At 35.6% G+C, this 20,708-nt stretch overlaps 1 protein-coding gene across 2 annotated transcripts in view; it reads left to right on the top strand.

Annotated features, from left to right (window-relative positions):
* Positions 1-20,708, top strand: part of ADGRV1 (adhesion G protein-coupled receptor V1) — a 565,435-nt gene that overhangs the window by 361,569 nt on the left and 183,158 nt on the right. The window contains exon 85 of one of the 2 annotated variants that reach the window (XM_078448177.2): positions 7,008-7,186. The exons of the other annotated variant lie outside the window; for it this stretch is intronic. Coding sequence (XP_078304303.2) covers positions 7,008-7,186 — 179 coding nt within the window. The remainder of the gene's footprint in view (positions 1-7,007; positions 7,187-20,708) is intronic. 2 annotated transcript variants of the gene reach the window in all.

Raw genomic sequence — 20,708 nt, 5'->3', positions numbered from 1 at the left:
CCTCAGCCGTAGCAATCTCTTACTCGGCACATCCCCAAAGGCAAGGGAATTAAAAGCAAAAGTGAATTACTGGGACCTTATGAAGATAAAAAGCTTCTGCACAGCAAAGGAAACAACCAACAAAACTAAAAGGCAACCAACGGAATGGGAAAAGATATTTGCAAATGACACATCGGACAAAGGGCTAGTATCCAAAATCTATAAAGAGCTCATCAAACTCCACACCCGAAAAACAAATAACCCAGTGAAGAAATGGGCAGAAAACATGAATAGACACTTCTCTAAAGAAGACATCCAGATGGCCAACAGGCACATGAAAAGATGTTCAACGTCGCTCCTTATCAGGGAAATACAAATCAAAACCACACTCAGATACCACCTCACGCCAGTCAGAGTGGCCAAAATGAAGAAATCAGGAGACTATAGATGCTGGAGAGGATGTGGAGAAACAGGAACCCTCTTGCACTGTTGGTGGGAATGCAAATTGGTGCAGCCGCTCTGGAAAGCAGTGTGGAGGTTCCTCAGAAAATTAAAAATAGACCTACCCTATGACCCAGCAATAGCACTGCTAGGAATTTATCCAAGGGATACAGGAGTACTGATGCATAGGGGCACCTGTACCCCAATGTTTATAGCGGCACTCTCAACAATAGCCAAATTATGGAAAGAGCCTAAATGTCCATCAACTGATGAATGGATAAAGAAATTGTGGTTTATATACACAATGGAATACTACGTGGCAATGAGAAAAAATGAAATATGGCCTTTTGTAGCAACATGGATGGAACTGGAGAGTGTGATGCTAAGTGAAATAAGCCATACAGAGAAAGACAGATACCATATGGTTTCACTCTTATGTGGATCCTGAGAAACATAACAGAAACCCATGGGGGAGGGGAAGGAAAAAAAAAAAAAAAAAAAAAGAGGTTAGAGTGGGAGAGAGCCAAAGCATTAGAGACTGTTAAAAACTGAGAACAAACTGAGGGTTGATGGGGGGTGGGAGGGAGGGCAGGGTGGGTGATGGGTATTGAGGAGGGCACCTTTTGGGATGAGCACTGGGTGTTGTATGGAAACCAATTTGACAGTAAATTTCATATATTAAAAAAAAATAAATAAATAAAATAAATTAAAAAAAAAATAAATAAATAAATGACAGGCGAGATACCAGTCTTATCCCACGTAGCATAAAAATATATGGGGCTCAGGAAGCCTACTTTTAATTGTAAAAAAATAAAAAGAATTTCACCTTTATGTTTTACAAATGTACTAATATCTGATATATTAATATATGTTATATGAGTAAACTAATGAATTTGTGTTTATGGAGCATATGAAAGCATAATTATGGCCTATGATAATTAATAAGGTAAGTCTTCATTTTTCCTATGTGGATATTGGAAAATAGTAGTAGTCACTGAAAATGTTACTATAAAAATGAAGAGATATGTCTGTGTAAGAATATAAGTAACTATACTTACAGACACACGATTTTTTAGTTTATTCCTATCTATATTTGACCTAGATTATATCTGGCTATTTTGGTTGGTTTGCATTTTAATCAGAATCAATTTAAATTCTGGGGCGCTTGGGTGGCTCAGTCAGTTAAGCATCTGACTTCAGCTCAGGTCATGATCTCACAGCTTATGAGTTCATGCCCCACATCAGGCTCTGTGCTGACAGCTCACAGCCTGGAGCCTGCTTCAGATTCTGTCCCCTCTCTCTCTGCCCCTCCCCCACTCACACTCCGTGTCTCTCTCTCTCAAAATAAATAAACATTTAAAAATTTAAAAAAAAAAGAATTTAAATTCTAACAACTTCAGTTACTTCTTCCATCCTCAGCTTCCTCCTGTGTGTTAAAAAAAAAAAAAAAAGAAAGAAAGAAAAGAAAATGGGAAAAAGGAAAAAAAAGAAAAAAACTATAATAAAAGTTAGGAAAACCATTGTTTTGATTAAATGAGATATAGTTAAAAGTGGCGTCTACATTTATTACTCAATTAGTAAATATAGGTTCCATTCTTCCTCTCATAAATCATTGCATTTAACATTTTAAAGTTTGCACCAGTTAACTTTGATCCTCATCACTAGGAGTTCAAGCAAATCAATTAAAATTTTTGAGCCTCCCAACAATCTTTTCTGGCAAGATAGTATATAACTGAGTAAACTCAGTAACTAAACCAAATTATAAAATTGTTAAATTCAACAAAACTTATTAACTCAAATTGTATAGATCTTCATTTGTTTGGTATTTCTCAGCAAATACTATATGCAAAGCATTTTACTAGATACTCTGAGGTATACAAAAGTTAATTTCCCACATGTCACAATCATGTTTGAACAATTTATCTTCTGATAAACCTTTGTAAAATGTCTTTTAGTGTTAGCAAAAAAATGGAGAGGAAAAGAGAAAGGGTAATTTCCATACTTTTACAAGAAAAATGCATCTCCACAGGCATAGGAAGTGTTTGGGGGAAATGAGGGGGGAAAAAAGCTCTTGTGTGAAAAATATTGTCAATATTTTTGTGAGTCTCTATGGAAATAAATCTTAATCAGTCTTCAGAGGAACCTTGGACTTATTTTCTAATCCCGGCTCTATAATTAACCAAAATATGAAAAAGCTGTACTTTTCTCTCATTGCCCTTGCTTCCTCATCTCTAATAAGAGGGTATGTGTGGTAAGATGATCTGTAAACTTGGTATTAACTTCTAAAATTCACAGTCTGAGCATCCATACCATTAGTGTTTTTATTTAAGAAATTGTAATTTCTACAATGATTCAATCATAAAGTATGAGTAAGGAAATTGTTAGTAGCATAGTTTAACTTATCCCTTTACCAGAGGAGGAAACTGAAACCCAGAGGAACCAAATAATGTTGGCCAAAAACATACAGCTTATCCATGCACAACCACATCAGAATCCAAATCAAGTCACACTAAATCGTGTCTTTTCAAAAAAATTTTAAACTCATTATTTATATTATTATTTACCTGAAACTTTATTTTTTTTCAATGTTTACTTATTTTTGAGAGACAGAGAGAGAAAGAGCATGAGCAAGGGAGGGGCAGAGAGAGAGAGACACACAGAATCCAAAGCAGGCTGCAGGCTCTAAGCCGTCCGCACAGAGCCCAACATGGGGCTTGAACTCACAGACCACGAGATCATGACCTGAGCCAAAGTCAGAGTAACTGACTGAGCCACCCAGGTGCCCTCGGAAGGTGGTAAATGTAGCAGTGTTTAGAGGTGATGTTAAAAATGTGACTGGTGATGTTAAAAAATGCCACCTCAGCCTGGGTAGCTGAGTCTGTTGAGCGTCTGACTTCAGCTCAGGTCATGATCTCGCAGTTCATGGGTTTGAGCCCCGTATCAGGCTTTGTGCTGACAGCTCAGAGCCTGAAGCCTGCTTTGGATTCTGTGTCTCCTTCTCTCTCTGTTCCTCCCCTGCTCACGTTCTGTCTCTCTCTCTCAAAGATAAATAAAGATTAAAAAAAAATTTTTTTTAATGTGACTGTGGTAACATCACTGATTTTTCGACACTGCAAAACATTTTATTCAGTTGTCCCTTTCAAAGTGTCTGTTGGGTTCCTAAAGCTGAAAATAGTTTTGAATCATTTGGGGCTTGCCTTCAGCCTACATTACATTAATGCTAGGAATCTGTGAGCTGTGTGTTATGAAGTATAGTCAAGTTAGATTAATACGGTTGGCTAAATTGGGGGATAGTAACATTTTGGCTAAAAAATAGCATGACTACGTAGTGGTGATGTCTTGAGATGGCCCATAAGATGGTCTAACAAAAATTTTAAAGCTTAGAGATAGAAACGTAAATAGAGACCTAACTATTGAAATTTTCAGTTCACAGTGTTTGGCAGGAAAAAAGTGACATGTGGACAGTGAACAGTAAGCCATGCTCAGTCCACCTGAAGCATGTTTGGGTGAGAGTGACACCCTTTAACTTGCATTGAGTTCTCAAAATTTCGTTAGTTCCAGTATTGGGTCATCACACAGACACCAAGGCACACAGATTGCATATGCTGTGAATCTGTCAACATGAAATTATCATACTAACATAATGGTCTTTAAACCCTCTTACCTCAGATTACAAGAGAGGAACCGTGATTACAAGGAAAAGAACGGAGTCACTGCTCCACTGTCTTCTCTGTTTAGAGAATGGTAGTAACTGGTGATTTTAATCCCACTGCTTTTGAATAGCATTATATATCTCATTCATTTTCCTTTTTTCTTTTAACAACAAACTAAATTGAGCTAATTTGAGCAAACATTTAAATCATAAAAGGAATAATAAGCCTATAGGATAACTTACTGAACCCAAGAACTATAAGAATTGTCTCCTCTGAAAACACACTTTCTCTCTTCCCTGGGCTGTTGCCTATTCCTACCACTAAAGTTCCTATGTCCTCTTTTTTCAGCTGACCAGCTGAATTTCAAGAAAATCAGTGATTCATAATTGACCCAGCTTGGGTCAAACTTCTGTCCCAGATCAAATCAGCTATGAATGGAAGAACAGGGTCATGAATCCACTCTGCATATTTGGGAGTGGAATCAGTAGTGGAAAGATAGGGTTCTGAGAAGAACTCATGACCCAGTCGTATCTCAAAAGGTACCTTCCATACTATATTAAAATATCGTAAAATTCAAGTAAAACTTGAAGTTAGCTCACCAACACAGATTTTATCTTTGAGCCATATGGTATTTCTAAGATAATTAAACATCATTTCATTACATTGTATCTCAATTCTGTAGCAAAAAGAAGAAAACAAAACAAAACTTACAGTGGGAAAGCCTGTCCTTAAAGTACATGTCAGTGGTTGGATTCTTTTGGGAGGGAAAAGGATTTTTTTTTTTAAGTCAACAAAAGGTTGTGACTATAGGAGTTGTGTTGTTTGTTCATCAGCACTGTGCCTTGAGCTTTTTGGAGCAGAAGCCATGCATGTCCAAATCTAGCCAACAGTTACACTTGTGTCAGTCTTATCTGAGCCTCTGGTAAAGATCAGACAGTTGCCAAAAGACTGGGCGATTCTAACTGATGGAACTAATGTCCATCTTTATAAAAGCAGACATTTCTGAAATATCCCAATCTCTATCATGATGAACCAACTTAGAAGTCATTTAACCCACTCTTTTCTGATTCTTCCACCAACTATCCCACTGAGTTACCATCTTATATGGATACACACAAACATCTATTTAAAGTAAATAATTAATACTTTTATTTGGGAAATGGGCTAATCATCCTTCTTTTGCCTGAATTTTTATTCTGTAACAGGCTGTTTGATCACCTCAGCGTCAGACAGTTGATGCGGTCCCACTTACTTGGGTGCGCATCCCAGTCCTAATTATGGAAAGAAGGGAGAAAGCCCTGTTGGACCCAATGATTTGAAAAAGAAGTTAGAACAAATTTACATAAGGAACAACTCAAAACATGCTTCATAATTACAGGCATACGCAGATATACATAAAGATATGGAGTGCTGACAGGAAATAAAATTCAGAGACAAAAATCTCCAAGTAACCAAACATTTTTATTTTTTCCTGGCTTAGGCCGTTCAGTACTAATCCCTCAAGGCTGATTGGGTCCAGATAGAACCTTACTTGGAAGACTCTGTAAGCAGCACCTAAAAGCCTTCCCATGAACATTAGACGTGCTTATTTATCCCATAGAAAGAGTTTCCATTGTATCACAGCTTACTTTTGGTCTTAGACGGTTTATCTTTTGTCTTTCACACTGTCTGACATCCTAAAAGGAGATTTAAGGGAGGTGGTAACATTTTCTAATGGTGACAATGTGCTCAGCACTTTATACATAATATCTCATTTAATCTTTGTAATAACCTCAATGTATGCATAAGGGGACCAAAGCTATGGCATTGTTGCTTGCTCCTGATTAGCTCTCTGATATATATAAATACTTATGTGTGTGTGTGTGTGTGTGTGTAGGTGTATATATGTATTTATGCTCACACGTTTTCCACCAGATGAAACTGAGAAGGAGGATTTATTTAGTAAAGAAGTATCATTGCATGAGAAATGACGTTCAGTGTTGTTGCTCTGCTAAATGTAATTAAACATAAGTACTCTAATGGAAAGAGAACACTAGAAGGCAGAATATATAAGTTCCAAATTTGGCTTAGGCGTGGGAGCTAAAGCGTGGGATTTGGGGCCAATAAGAACATTTTGTTTTCCTATTCTGTTTATCTGATGTTCCCCCTCATCTTCCTGATTCTCTATATGCTTATCTTTTATATTTTTATCTAAATAAGAAATAATGGATATAAAATATGATATAAATATAAAACAAATATTTTCATTAATATTTCTTTCCCACTTGTTTGGAAACTAACATACAAGAAAGCAAATACCTCCCCTATCTCTTTCACTGCTATATCCCCTGTGCCTAGACTGGTCCCTGGAATTCAGTAAGCATTCAGTAAATATTTGTCAGGTAAATGAATGAAAAAGTATAAACTGAGGAAGAAAAACAGCTACAAAAACTACCCCATCATAGTACTTTTTTCTCTGTGGAGTCATTTTCTGTTTACTCATCTGTATCCCGTACTGGGAACTGACATGGGGCTATCTTCACAATTATGTACACATTTCTAGAAAAGTGTCTAGCCCTGTCATAAAGGCCATAATAAAAATTGTCCAATAGTCTAGAACAATGGGCTATTTGCTTCATTATCATCATGAAGTTGTTCACAGGAGAAGTAGGTTTGAATATCAGTGTATGTTTCTTCAAAGACACATTCACAGAACAATCATAGATGATTGTGACAGAATAAATCAAAGCAAACTAAGAAAAATAAAAGGTATAATAAATATTTTTCACTATTTCAAGATTTGGGAGGTATCCTGAATTTCTTTGAACTAACTAAAAAAAATCAAATAAAAAATAATTATAAAGTAATGGTAGCCCTTTGTTGGTCAGTAGTAAGTTTGTGTCCTGTGCCATTAGACCAGAACCTGTTCATTTTATGTTCTGTTTCCTTCTTTAGTCTGTGAATTTCTGGTACGTACTGGTGATGAACGATGAACACTCAGAGAGGCGATATCTGCTATTTTTCCTTCTGAGTTGGGGACTTCCAGCTTTTGTGGTGATTCTCCTCATAGTTATTTTGAGAGGAATCTATCATCAGAGCATGCCACAGATCTATGGACTCATCCATGGTGACCTGTAAGTACATCCAGGCACAACTCATTTAGCCTTTTTAGCCTTTTGTACCCAGACAGCTTTAGTAGTAGATGGTGAAACAGTTGACGAGGTGGTATGACTAAAGCAGGAATACCAGGAAGACCTTGCATTCCTCCCAGATTGTCTGCATCTCTGCTTCCTCTAATTATCCCTTTAAGTAAGAAACTATTACCTTTCCAGTTCCCTTGATAGATGCACTTTTCTCAGGTGAGCTGATGTATTAGATGGTTCACAGTAATTTGTACTTTAGCATAATTTAGTTTATTAGATTGAGACAAAAATACCTAGTGAAATAAGGGAACTATGAAAATTTTGATAAAGAATAGAATCAATGAAAAATGTGGAGTATGGCATATTATCTAAGGACTCTGATATTTATTTGGGGGTGGGGGGATGGGAGAAAATGATAGTTACTGACATCCATAACATCCTTAAATACCAAAAGACTGTATCAGAGTGAATGGAAAGTGTCTGCAAAAGTACACAGGAAAGAGACAGGGTCAACTACAACCTTCTTGTATATTCTTACTAAAGTACACTAATAGTCTTAAAATGTAACAAATTTGTATATACACACATATATACATGCCTGAATCCTGAATCTGGTATCTTATGGCTTTGAGGACCACCCAGCTCTTTTTATTGACTCCACACGCAGGGAAAAAAAATTAGGGGTACCTGGGTGGCTCAGTCAGTTAAGCATACGACTTGATCTTGGCTTGGGTCATGATCTCGTGGTTCTGGAGTTCAAGCCTCACCTCGGGATCTGCACTGATAGAGTGGAGCCTGCTTGGGATTCTGGCTCTCCCTCTCTCTGCCTCTTCCCCACTTGCACGCTCCTTTGCTCTCTCAAAGTAAATAAATAAACTTAAAAAACCTTTATAATATTAAAGTTTAATCAGCTCCCTTGGTGTAATGAGGATTAGAGGGGAAAAGTAACATTTCTAAATAAAGAATAGCTTATTCACAATCTTATGAAGATAGTATTACCTAATTATCTCACAGGTTATTATTATTATTATTACTAGTTAATAGATGTGAATAATCTTTAAATGTAAAAGTAGTATATAAGCAGAAGTCATTTCAGTACCATTATTGCCCCTGATCAGTTATAATTATCTATTAATAATGAATAAATACTTATTATTGAGGTATGCAAATATATTTCACAAATGGGCAGTCACACACACACATCCCCCGCTACATTCAAACAAGGAAACTAGCCATGTGATACGCACACACCCACTGAGATGCCATATATAGTCATTTTTTATTAAGATTCAGTAAGATTCCCTCATACTGTTTACCTTATAGCATTATAACGTATTTGTGCATATAAAATTCTAAAAGCCTAATCTTCTAGAAGGGAATTATGGTGTCTTTTCAAAATTGTGTTGTGACATTTTGTTACCCCTGACATTAATTTAAATCTTGGGCAGCCAGGATTAGTGTCAGAAAGTTCGGCATCATTCTTTGTCTAATACAAAGCAACCATGAGACGTCCTGGCTGCCAGCTGCCCATCCCTTTCATGAGCTTCCTGGCAACACAGGACTTACTTGGCAGCAGTTTTAGCATTAACACATGTCCCCATCCAGCCTTGGTAAATGGAACCTGATAAAAGTGATATTAATTAGAAGGAACTCTCTTGGTGCTTCTAAAGGGATTTTTAAAGAGAGAAATAGGGGCACCTGGGTGGCTCAGTCGGTTAAGCATCCAACTTCTGCTCAGGTCATGGCTCGTGGTTCACAATTTTGAGCCCTGCATCGGGCTCTGTGCTGACAGCTCAGAACCTGGAGCATTGCTTCAGATTCTATGTCTCCCTCTCTCTCTCAAAAATAAATAAAAGCCCCTCTTTCACTCAAAAATAAATTCCCTCCCCTGCTCATGCTCTATCTCTCTCTCTCTCAAAAATAAATAAAACATTAAAAAAAATTTTAAGAGAGAAATAAACTATTGTACAAGAATGTCCAAGTCAACTGAATGTTAAAATATTTGCTTTCTGAGGCTTTTGCAAAAAGTTTTTTATTATCGGCTTAATTATAAGTAAAATGCAAAATACATTAACCTCTACCTGGTTTTCATATGTTAGGGATTATTAGACCAAAGTGACTAACTTTTGTCACTCTTATAGGTTACATTGATCCTCCATTCACTTAGAATTCCTAAATCATCCCTATGTAAATTTGTTATAGTTTATTTTTACTTCTGTGTTTTCATTATCACTTTAATTTCAATATAAGGATACAAATTATGATATGATTTATGTAAAATATTTTGTACTTATAACATCATGTAGAAACTTTTCTCTAGAGGTAATGATAGGATTTGTGGTTATGGGAAATAGCTGCTCATCTATCATGTAGTGGTTACTTCACAGTAACAAAAAACATCTTTCTATGAAGAATTTTCTCTAATGCATCCATATATCCAGTTATTATTTTTAAATGTTTTTCTCAAACTTTGGAACCTAGATTATGATAATTTTATAAAAACAGGTGAGAAGTGATCTATCTCTTTTCTCCTACTAGCTGGAAAGGTTTTCAAGTTCGTGTTATTTCTTCGTTTTTGTAGTTTTTTTGTGTTTTTTTTAAGTAAGCTCTGTGCCCAACATGGGGCTTGAACTCATGACCCCGAGATTAAGAGTTGCTTGCCCTACTGACTGAGCCAGCCAGCACACCCTTCTTCCTTAGTATTTTAGAAGACTTTACACATGAAGCTAGCTAGGCTGTTTTTGTTTTTGTTTTTTGTTTTTTTGTTTTGTTTTGTTTTGTTTTGTTTTGTTTTGTTTTGTTTTTTTTGGGGGGGGGTGCAAGTGAGCAAGGAGCAGAGAGAGAGAGAGAAAGAGAGAGAGAGAAAAGCAGAGCTGACCAAAGCAGGGCACGAGCTCACCCAATACAGGGCTTGAGCTCACACGATGTGGGACTCTAACTCGCAAACATGATATCATGACCTGAGTCAAAGTCAGATGCTTAACCGACTGAGCCACCCAGGTACCTTACAGGAACACTTTTAACTACAGGTTTATTTTCTTTAAACTATATGGAACTATTCATATTGTTTGTATTTAGTTCTTCCTGTATCATTTTGGTAAATCTTTTTTCTATGAATGTTTTCATTTCATATCGGTATTATAATTTCTTAATGTTTATAAGATCTACAGTAATGAAACTTTTTTCATTCTTGTTATTGATAATTTGTGTCTTTTCTTACTTTTTTTTCCCTCTCTTGATCAGTCTTGCTGAGGGTTTATTAATATTATTTTTCTTTCCCCAATCTAGCATTTTACTGCTGGATAATCTCTATTATGCATTTGTTGTCAGTTTCATTTTAACTTCATCAATTTCTACACTCATTTTTTTATTACTTATACTGTCTGGGTTTTATCTGATTTTTTTTTCTTTCCTTTTTTTTTTTCTTCTTATTGTATGCCAGGCAGTATGCATTTATTTTGTTTATTTTGTTAAAAATTTCCTGGGCTTCGTGGAGGTACAGTTGACATATATTATTGTGTAAGTTTAAGGTGATGATTTGATGCATCACTTGCAAAATGACTGCTACAATAGAGTTTTAGTTAACACTTCCATCACCTCACATAATTAACCTTTTTAAATGTGTGTGATAAGAACATTTAAGATTTACTCTCTTAGCAACTTTCAAACATATAATACATTATCGTTCTCTGTAGTCATTATGCTATACATTGAACCCCCAGAACTGACTCATCTTATAACTGAAAGTTTGTACCTTTTGACCAACATCTCCTCATTTCCCCCAACCGCAGCCCATGGCAACCAACACTCTACCCTCTGTTTTTATGAATTTGGCTTTTTTTAGATTCCTCATATAAGTGAGAACATACAGTATTTGTCTTTCTCTATCTATCCCTGATGCCCTCAGGGTCTATCCATGTTGTTGCAAATGGCAGGATTTTCTTCTTTCTCATGGCTCAATAAATTCTATTGCACTGATATAAAAAAATATTTGTGTGTATGTGTGTGTGTTATGTATATACACATCACATTTTCTTTATCCATTCATCTAGAGACAGACATTTAGGTTGTTTCCATATCTTAGCTGTTGTGAATAATACTGCAGTGAAAATGGGAGTGCAGATCTCTCTTTGAGATCCAGATTTCATTTCCTTTGGATGTATACCCAGAGTTACGATTGCTAAATCATATGATAGTTCTGTTTTTAATTTTTTGAGGAACTTCAGTACTGTTTTCTTTAGTGGCTGTGCCAGTTTACATTCCCACTAACATTCTGTGATCTTTCCTTTCTTCTGCTAACTTTGGGCTTATTTTATTCTTTTTTGCTAGTTCCTTGAGGTGTTCTTAATTTGTTAGGTTGTTAATTTGACACCTTTATTTTTTCCTAATATTGGCATTTATCACTATAAATCTCATCTTAGAATTGTTTGGGGATGTTGTGGTTTGTTTTTTTTTTTTTCCAGGACATTTTTTTATTTCCCTTTTGATTTCTTCTTTTACCCATTTGCTGTCAGGAGTATAATTTTAATTTCCACATTCTTGCGAAATTTCCAGTTTTCTTCCTGTTACTGATTTCTAATTTCATATCATTGCCGTTGGAAAAGATATTTGGTATGATTTCAATACTCTTAAATTTGTTAAGACTTGTTTTGTAGCCTAATATATGGTCTATTCTGGAGAATGTTCTATGTGCACATGACAAAAATGGATATACTGCTACTTTGGATTGAATGTTCTGTATATGTCTTTACGTCCATTTAGTCTAAACTATAGACTAAAGTTCAAGTCCAGCATTTCCTTATTGATTTTCTTAATGGAAGACCAATCAATTGTTGAAAGTGGAATATTGAAGTTCCCTACTATTATCCTATGTTGTTTATTTTTCCCTTCACATCTGTTAACATTTTCTTATATATTTGGGTGCCCTGACATTGGGTCTGTATGTACTTATGATTGTTATATACGTTCTTGATAAGTTGACCCTTTATCATTATTATATCATGGCTTTCTTTATCACTTGTTATACATTTTGAGTTGAAGTTTATTTTGTCTGATATAAGTGTAGCCATCCCTGCCCACTTCTGGTTTCCACTTGATGGAATATCTTTTTCACTTTTTTACTGTAAGCTTATGTATGTCCCTGGAGCTGAAGTGACTCTCGTATAGGCAGCATATCATTAAATCTTGTGGTTTGGTTGTTTTTTTTTTTTTTTAATGTTTGTTCATTTTGAGAAAGAAAGAGCGCCAGCAGGGGAGGGTTAGAGAGAAAGGGAAGCACAGAATCCAAAGCAGGCCCCAGGTTCTGAGCTGTCAGCACAGAGTCTGATGTGGAGCTGGAACTCATGGACTGCAAGATCATGACCTGAGCTGAAGTCAGATGCTTAACCGACTGAGCCACCCAGTCCCCCCGAGATTTTTTTTAAGTTTTTTTTTTTTTATTTTAAGAAAGAGAGCAAGCATGAGTGGGAGAGGGGGGCAGAGAGATTGGAGGGAGAGAATCCCAAGCAGGCAGCACACAGCACAGAGCTGGACAGGGGCTCAAACTCACAAACCATGGGATTGTGACCTGAGCTGAAATCAAGAGTCTGACTCTTAACCGACTGAGCCACCCGGGCACCCCAGCTCTTGTTTTATCAATCTATTCAGCCACTCTACCTTTTAATTGGAGAATTGGGTTCATTTACATTTAGAGTATTTATTGATATGTAAAAACTCACTAATGCAATCTTACTGTCTTCTGGCTGTTTTGTAGTTCCCGTATTCCTTTCTTCTTTCCTTGCTATCTTCTTTTACTAATTAATGGTTTTCCTTAGTGGTACACTTTGATTCCCTACTCTTTATCTTTTGTGTATCTACTGTAGGTTTTTGTTTTATGGTTACCATGAGGCTTCCATAAAACCTCATCTAGATATAACTATTTTATGCTGACAACTTAAAACTTCAGTCACTTGCACAAACTCTGCCCTTCCACTTCACCCCTCTCCTTTTATGTTTTGATGTTAAAACTTACCTCTTGTTAAATCGTGTTTTCATTTGAAATTTAATGTAGCTATAGTTACTTTCAATCCTTTTTTTCTTTAACCTTCATACTAGAGTTATAGGATTATCATACCATGATATTATTGAGAATTCTGAATTTGACTGTATAGTTATCTTTACTAGTATACTGTATATTTTCACATGTTTTCAGGCAACCAGTTAACATCCTTTCATTTCAGCCTGAAGAACTCCTTTCACCTTTTCTTTTCCTTTTTCTTCTTTCTTTGTGTCTTATTTTAGAGAGAGTGCACACATGCAAGCAGGGGAGAAGGGCAGAGGGAGAGAAAGAGAATCTTAAGTAGGCTCCACACTGAGCACAGAGCCTACAGCAACACAGGGCTTGATCTCACAACTGTGAGATCATGACTTGAGCTGAATCGAGAGCCAGATGCTCAACCAACTGAGCTACCTAGGCTCCCCTCTTTTCACCTTTTCTCATAAAGCAGATCTAGTGGTGATGAAATCCTTCAGCTTTTATTTGTGTGGGAAAATCTTTATTTCTCCTTCATTTCTGAAGAATAATTTTGCTGGGTAGGGTATTCCTGATTAGCACATTTTTTTGCTTCCAGCACTTTGAATATATCATCCCACTCACTCTCTCCTGGCCTGGAAGATTTGTGCTTAGAAATCCTCTGATAGCATTAAGGGGAGTCCCTTGAAAGTTATAAGCTTCTTTTCTGTCTCTGCTTTTAAGATTCTCTTTGTCTTTGATTTTTCACAAGTTTATTGTAATGTGCTTTGGAAAAGCTGAGTTTGTTTAGGGACCTATATTATATATTCAGAAGTCCAATAAACATCTTTACCAGAATGACGCATAGCTATCTTATCTTTAGCATGTTCAAAATTGATCTTATAATTGTGTGCTTTGACCTGTATTTCCTAGGAAAGTTCCACCATCCGCCCAGGTACCCAAACTGTGAACTTAAGACTTTTTCTACTTCTTTTTTCTTACACTTCACATGCTATTAATCACAAATTATTTTCTAGCCTAACTCCTACATGTCTTCCTAATTTACCTTCTCATTTTCATCTTCATCTCTTATTTCATCACCATCTCTTCAGTTCAGTTCTGTCATCTTCGTCTGGTCTTTTGGGTTGCCTCCTAGCTTGTGTTCCCATCTCTAATTTCTTCCTTTTTAGATCCATCCACTAAATTCTGAAATATGGAAATGATCATATCACTCTGATGCTTTGAAACCCAACAGTTGCTTTTCATTACCTTCAAGTTCATGGACTGATAGGTCATCCATAGTTGACACTAACCTGCTGAACCAGCTTCATTTAGCATCCCTCACACGCATCCTCCCCAATTACCTTTGTAACTGAATCATTCATTTGATATCTCCAATGGTCTCTTGATACCTTTGAATGTATCTTCTATGTCTCAAATGGTTTTCTTTGCTTTTGTCTGCCTAGAAAATATCTATTATTTTCCTCTAAATATCAACTTAAATATCACCTCTGTCGAGGATCTAGTTTCAGATTAAAATACTACCTCTTATATGTAGCCTTGATAGACTCAGAACCTGTCATAAATCCTATGATTTAGCAACCATAGTATATTATGAACACTTGATTATGTCAGCCATGTTCATTGAAATTCACACTAGAGATAGGTGATTAATAATTGGTAACATATGGTAGAAGTTACTAAATTTTTGAAGGATACAGGGCATAATTTACTCTTTAATGTAAATATCTGAACCGAAAAAAAGGAAAGCCTTAACAACCCAAGCTAAGTGTATACAAAGGAGGGTTTAGAGATAACTTTCGTGCTTTCTCTATGCAGTAACATGTATATAATAAAATTTTTCACAATCATATGATTATCAAAATGTATCTAAAAGTACTTGGAAGTGACCAAATAATACTGTATCTCAACACTTTAAATACTACATAAGAATGGTGATATTTTATAAGAAAAAAACTTTCTTATACATACATAAAGGGTCAAATTGTAATTTACCAAGACTACTGGATTTTTTAATCTAGGTTTAAGACACACAACATGATCTGGAGAAAGGTCCTACAGAGACTATAAAATTGTAAGTTTGCTTTTGTCTGTCAAGTAGAAAATCCAGTATAGACTTGTTATTGCTCCTTTGTCACTGAGTCAGATGATCTTATGACTGTATGAGGAATCATACTATACTCAAAGTTAACAAAAGAAGGCTTCCTATACCTTTAACATTTTCTTAAAGACATCTTCATCACTTTTTGAAATCAGTGCTAGAAATTTTTCCAGCTTTCTTTTTATCTTATAATTGAACAGTGCTGAAATAAAATAAAGTCAAAGTAAAGGAAATCAATCAATTTTGATTGATTTCCATTGGTTACCAGAAGTCATTCTATTGAGAGTACCCAGAGGTAGTTTTTATTGAGTAGTTTATAGAGTATCCTTGGAAGTAGTCACCCATTTTTCTTGGATTCACTTCTTGGCTACTTGAGAAAAAAAGAAACAAGCTAAAGAGAAATCTTTAGCCTGTTCATTCAAAGGGCAGAGGGAAGAGAATATGGAACTGAGTGAAGAGCCAGGGTGGAAGCAAAAGGAATATAGCCCTGAGAATTATCCCTAAATAGATTAAAAAAAAACACACACACACATTAATTTGAGTCTACAACTCTGTGGCTATGAACGGATAGAGTGATTGAGAATCAGTATCCGAGTCATGCCATATAGAGAAGAAGACAGTGAAGGCTTTCTTATCTCAGTATTCCTACCTTTCAGCTGCAAGACCCTGACACATCAATAAATGTCAGTAGCAGTAAAACTGACATAATAATGATGATCGATTGGTTTGTACTTCCAAACACTTGCTTTTTTCTTTCTTGCTTGCTAATTCATATGAATTCAAACTTCAGAAAAAATCAGCATATACCTATAGAATAACTATTATGTGCAAAGGCCTAAGTGAATTCTCATCTATTTAATCTAAGAATTTGTTTGCTCATAGTGAAAAAATGCATAACTTAATTTTAAAATTGCTTACAGTTTTTTAATTTTTTAGTATTTCAGTTTCTCAGTTTTTAGCATATTTTACTCTTGATATTTTGATCTTTTTTTTTTTAACAAATCTTAATTACAACCTCTTCTGATTATCCTGATCCTGAGCTGAATTACCCATTTTATAAATTATTCAATCCTCTGAAAACAATCTAATTTAGTTAGCTATATTAGGAGAAATTGTTGTTAATATAGAAGACAAATCTGTATGCTCTAAATTAGAACTAAGCAGAAGTAATAGTGGTCTATTGCAAGTATGATCACATGAGAGTCTTTATTTTTATTAAATTACTTAAAAAGAGAATCATGAAAAAATGATTATAAATATAGAGAGCCTGTTTACTTATTGTCTAAGATTAGAGAATATTGACATAAATGAATGCAGGAGCAGTATTATCAGGATCTCTTCATAGATTTGTTCAGGTAGGGGGTGTATTATTACACATGGTGTACACACACATACACACACACGCACATAATATATGAACATAGAGATAGCTGCTTTAGACTGGCATTTTCCATTTATTCAGATCTCCAAAATAAAGAGATATTGGAAGTATACTTTCGTTTAAAATCTTAGAATCCCAGAATTGAAGGGTTGGAAAATATTTTCAAGCTTGCCTTAATAAAGTCCTCAAAAACATCATGATTAAAACCCCTGTTCAAAGTATCTTGAACTTCTTATCCCAAATATTCACTTTATTTGACTTTTTATGGGTACTGATTAACAACCTACTCCGCTAATCTTATCTCATTCCCTTATCTTGTGTTAGCTTTATCTCTCCTAGCAACAACCTTAGCTTTTGTGACTACTGCTTTATCTCTCTGAGAAACATTCTGCCTGGTGCCTTGAGTGACATCCCTCATGGCTTCTGAGTCCCTGGATTCTTCTCTTTACAAGCAAGGTGGAACCTGGACAAAAGAGAACTTTATAAAGCATTGAATCCAGTCCCCATGCAATCTTTGAGTAATCTTTACAGCATTGCAGACCAATGTTCATTCATTTTATAGTTGAACTCATCTGTGAAAAAGAATGTATTTCCTCCCAGGGCTTTCTTATGTAGAGTAAAAAAATCTCTTAGATTCTGTCTCAATGTCTGATTGCTGAGTTCATACCAAAAAACAAACAAGAAACAAAAAATAACTTGGTATTTTCCATGTGATAATCCTTCAGTGTCACAGTTTTCTTCTTTTTTTGTTTTTTCCAAGCTGAATATTTCTGATTTGTTCAAATATGTCTTCACGGGGCGCCTGGGTGGCTCAGTCGGTTAAGCATTAAGCATCCAACTCTCTTGATTTCAGCTCAGGTCATGATCTCATGGTTCGTGGGATCAAGCCCCAGATTGGGCTGTGCCCTGGCAGCATGGAGCCTGCTTGGGATAATCTCTCCCCCTCTCTTGCTTATGCTTGCTGCTTATGCTCCTTATGCTTGCTCTCTCTCTCTCTCTCTCAAAATCAATAAATTTAAAAAATATATATGTCCTCATATAGTGTGCTTTTGCATCTTTTCACTATCTCAGTAGCTCTCTTCTAAACTTATTCTGTCTATATCAGTCTTTTCTTTCTTTTTCTATTTTATTTTTGAAAGAATTTTAAACACAGAAAAGTTGCAAAAATTGTCAGCATTTACATACACCCTTCACCCTGGGTACACACACACATACTTACGTAGCCATGGCACGATGATCAAAACCAAGATATTAACTGTGATAAATAACTATTAATTAAATGGCAGACTTTGCTCAGAGTTACCCAGTTTTCTCCACAGTGTCTTTTTCTGTTCCAAAATCCAGTGCTGGATTCCACATGTCATTCAGTGATTACATCTCTTTGTCTCCTCCAATCTGACAGTTCCTCTGTCTTCCCTTGTTTTTACTTTTGATAAGTACTGGTCAATCATTTTATAGAATGTCTCCAAACTTGGTTTTATTTAATGTTTTCCCATGATTATATGGAGAGTATGCATTTTTTTTTGTTTTGCAAAAATGGCACACAATATTAAAGTACAAGTTTTTGTGTGTCATCCAATATGTTTTCGGTTCTCTTGGATATATACCTAAGATTGGAATTGTTGGGTCATATGATTTAACTTGCTGCTTTCAAGATTCTCTCCTTGTCTTTGTCTTTAAGCAGTTTAATTATGATATTTCTAGATATGGTTGTCACTAGTTTCTCCTAATTAAGGTTTGTTGAGCTTAATGTGCAAATTAATGTTTTTCATCCGATTTGGGAAGGTTTTGGCTGTTATTTCTCCAGATATTCTTTCTATCCCTTTCTCTCCTCTTTTGGGACACTTACTATTCATTTGTTGATAAGCTTGATGATGTCCCAGGAGCTCTGAGGTTCTGTTGATTTTTCTTCATTATTTTTCTTTCTGTTGCTCAGACTTGATGATCTCAACTGGCCTATATTCTTATTTACTGGTTCTTTCTTATTCCTGCTCAAAACTGCTGTTGAGCTTGTCTAATGAAATTTTCATTAAAGTTATTGTACTTTTTAACACTAGAATTTCTGTTGGTATTTGGGTTTTTTTATTTGTTTGTTTTGGGGGAGTCTGGTTTTTTTTTTTTAGCAATTTCTTTCTCTGTGTTGGTATTCTTTATTTGGTGAGACATCATTCTTATACACTCATTTAGTTCTTTACACATGGTTTCTTTTATTATTTGAACAAATTTTAAGTAGCTGGTTTAAAGTCTTTATTCAGTAGATTTAATATCTGGTTTTCCTCATTGATAGTAACTTTGCTTGCTTTTTTTCCCCCTGTATATGGACCATACTTTCTTATTTCTTTGCATGTGTTGTAATTTTTGTATAGAACTGGATATTCTAAATAATATAATGTGGAAAATCTGAAAATTATATTCTCCCTTTTCCTCAGGGTTTGTTGTTTCTGCTCATTTCAGTAGTAGTTCTTCATTTATTGAGTTTTATGAACTAATTCTATAAATGTATAAAACTAAATTCTATAAATATTCTTTGTCAGTGGCCACTGATCTGTGTTCTGTTAGTTTAGTGATTCATGATTGACAATTATTTCCTTAAATGCTTGGAACCAAGAAATCTCCCACTCTTTACCAAGTGGTTCTATGTGCATGTTAGAACGTGACTTCAACACTCCACCAGGAAGTTGACAACTACCCCTTAGCCTTCACTTCCTGCTTATGTAGGCCTTCAAGGTCAACCAGTGATGAGAGAGCCTAAGGGCTTCTCAGGTTTTTCCTGAGCATGGGCACAGTCCTAGGCATGAACGTGAATTTCTAAATTCTCAGGATTATATTGGCCCCCTCTGAGGCCTCTGTGGACATCACATACCCCAGCTTTTCTTACAATCTTCTTGGTTTGTCTGTTTGCCCTAGTTGTTTTTATTCATTAGTTCAGGAAGCCATGAAGTTAAATCACTTGCTTTACATTGTTTTTAATAAACAACCCTGTCCCTTTCACCCCCTCATTCTTTCCGTCCACCCAAGGAACAGAATTCTGTACTGGCTGGACTCTGAGACAGGTCAAATATAGAAATATCCTTGTAAATTAGGGCTTTCATTAGAAATGAAGCTTTCAAAGAGTGACAGCTGCATTCTCCCACCCAAATTTCTTCCCTAGTGGCTACTAGACTGTGCCAGGAATGCGAGTTGTTATTTTTCAAGGTCACATGAAACTAGAGACCAGTTCTGATATTTAAGCAATCCAATATTACATAAATATGCTTAACTCTAGAACACCCAAGTACTGAAATGCGGGAACATAAAACAGTATACTTCAGCAACCTCACTATACTAAATATGTCAGGAGATGTGTCTGTAGATTTTTCTTCGATTGGAGTGCAGTGGAAAAGGCAGCTTTGGAGGTAGATGGACAAGGAGTCAAATACTGACCGTGCCATATTCTGATTCTGTGACCCTGCACAAGTTGCCCTCTAAGAGCTTGAAGTTCCCCATCTGTAGAATAGGTGTAATAAAAACCCGTGTCTTAGAAATGTGATGTGGATTGATTGAGATGATAAATGTAAAAAAAAATGCATGTGAATGTACAGTGTCTGGCACACAGGAGGGGTCAGTTTGTGAAAGCCTAATTTATCAGTCTGTGAATGTGTGTCTCATATGAAGTAATAATTACATGTAACCTATCAGATAAGCCTGTCTAAATATTACTGGCCCTATAAATTCTTAAAGGGTTGCCTATCATTTTATTATCTCCAGATATTCTGATACTGTTATTTAAATTATTTCTATCATTTTCTTTTGCATCTTTGACATTAATATTGCAAACAGTATATTCTTTAATATTTCTGAAACTCAGAAGCTTTTATCAGCCTAACTTAAAGAGTTTTGTTTTGGTTATAAATGAGGGGAAAAATACAAATAAAGCTTTCCATATTTTATATAACAGAATACCATACACGGGGTGACTTTAAACAACAAACATTTATTTTTCATAGTTCTGGAAGCTCACAGTCCAGATCAGAGTGCCAAC

Source organism: Panthera onca, chromosome A1 (assembly GCF_046562875.1).
Source record: "Panthera onca isolate mPanOnc1 chromosome A1, mPanOnc1 haplotype 2, whole genome shotgun sequence".
NCBI lineage: Eukaryota > Metazoa > Chordata > Mammalia > Carnivora > Felidae > Panthera > Panthera onca.
Note: the sequence above shows the minus strand (reverse complement) of the source record. Positions and strands in the feature narration are given on the sequence as shown.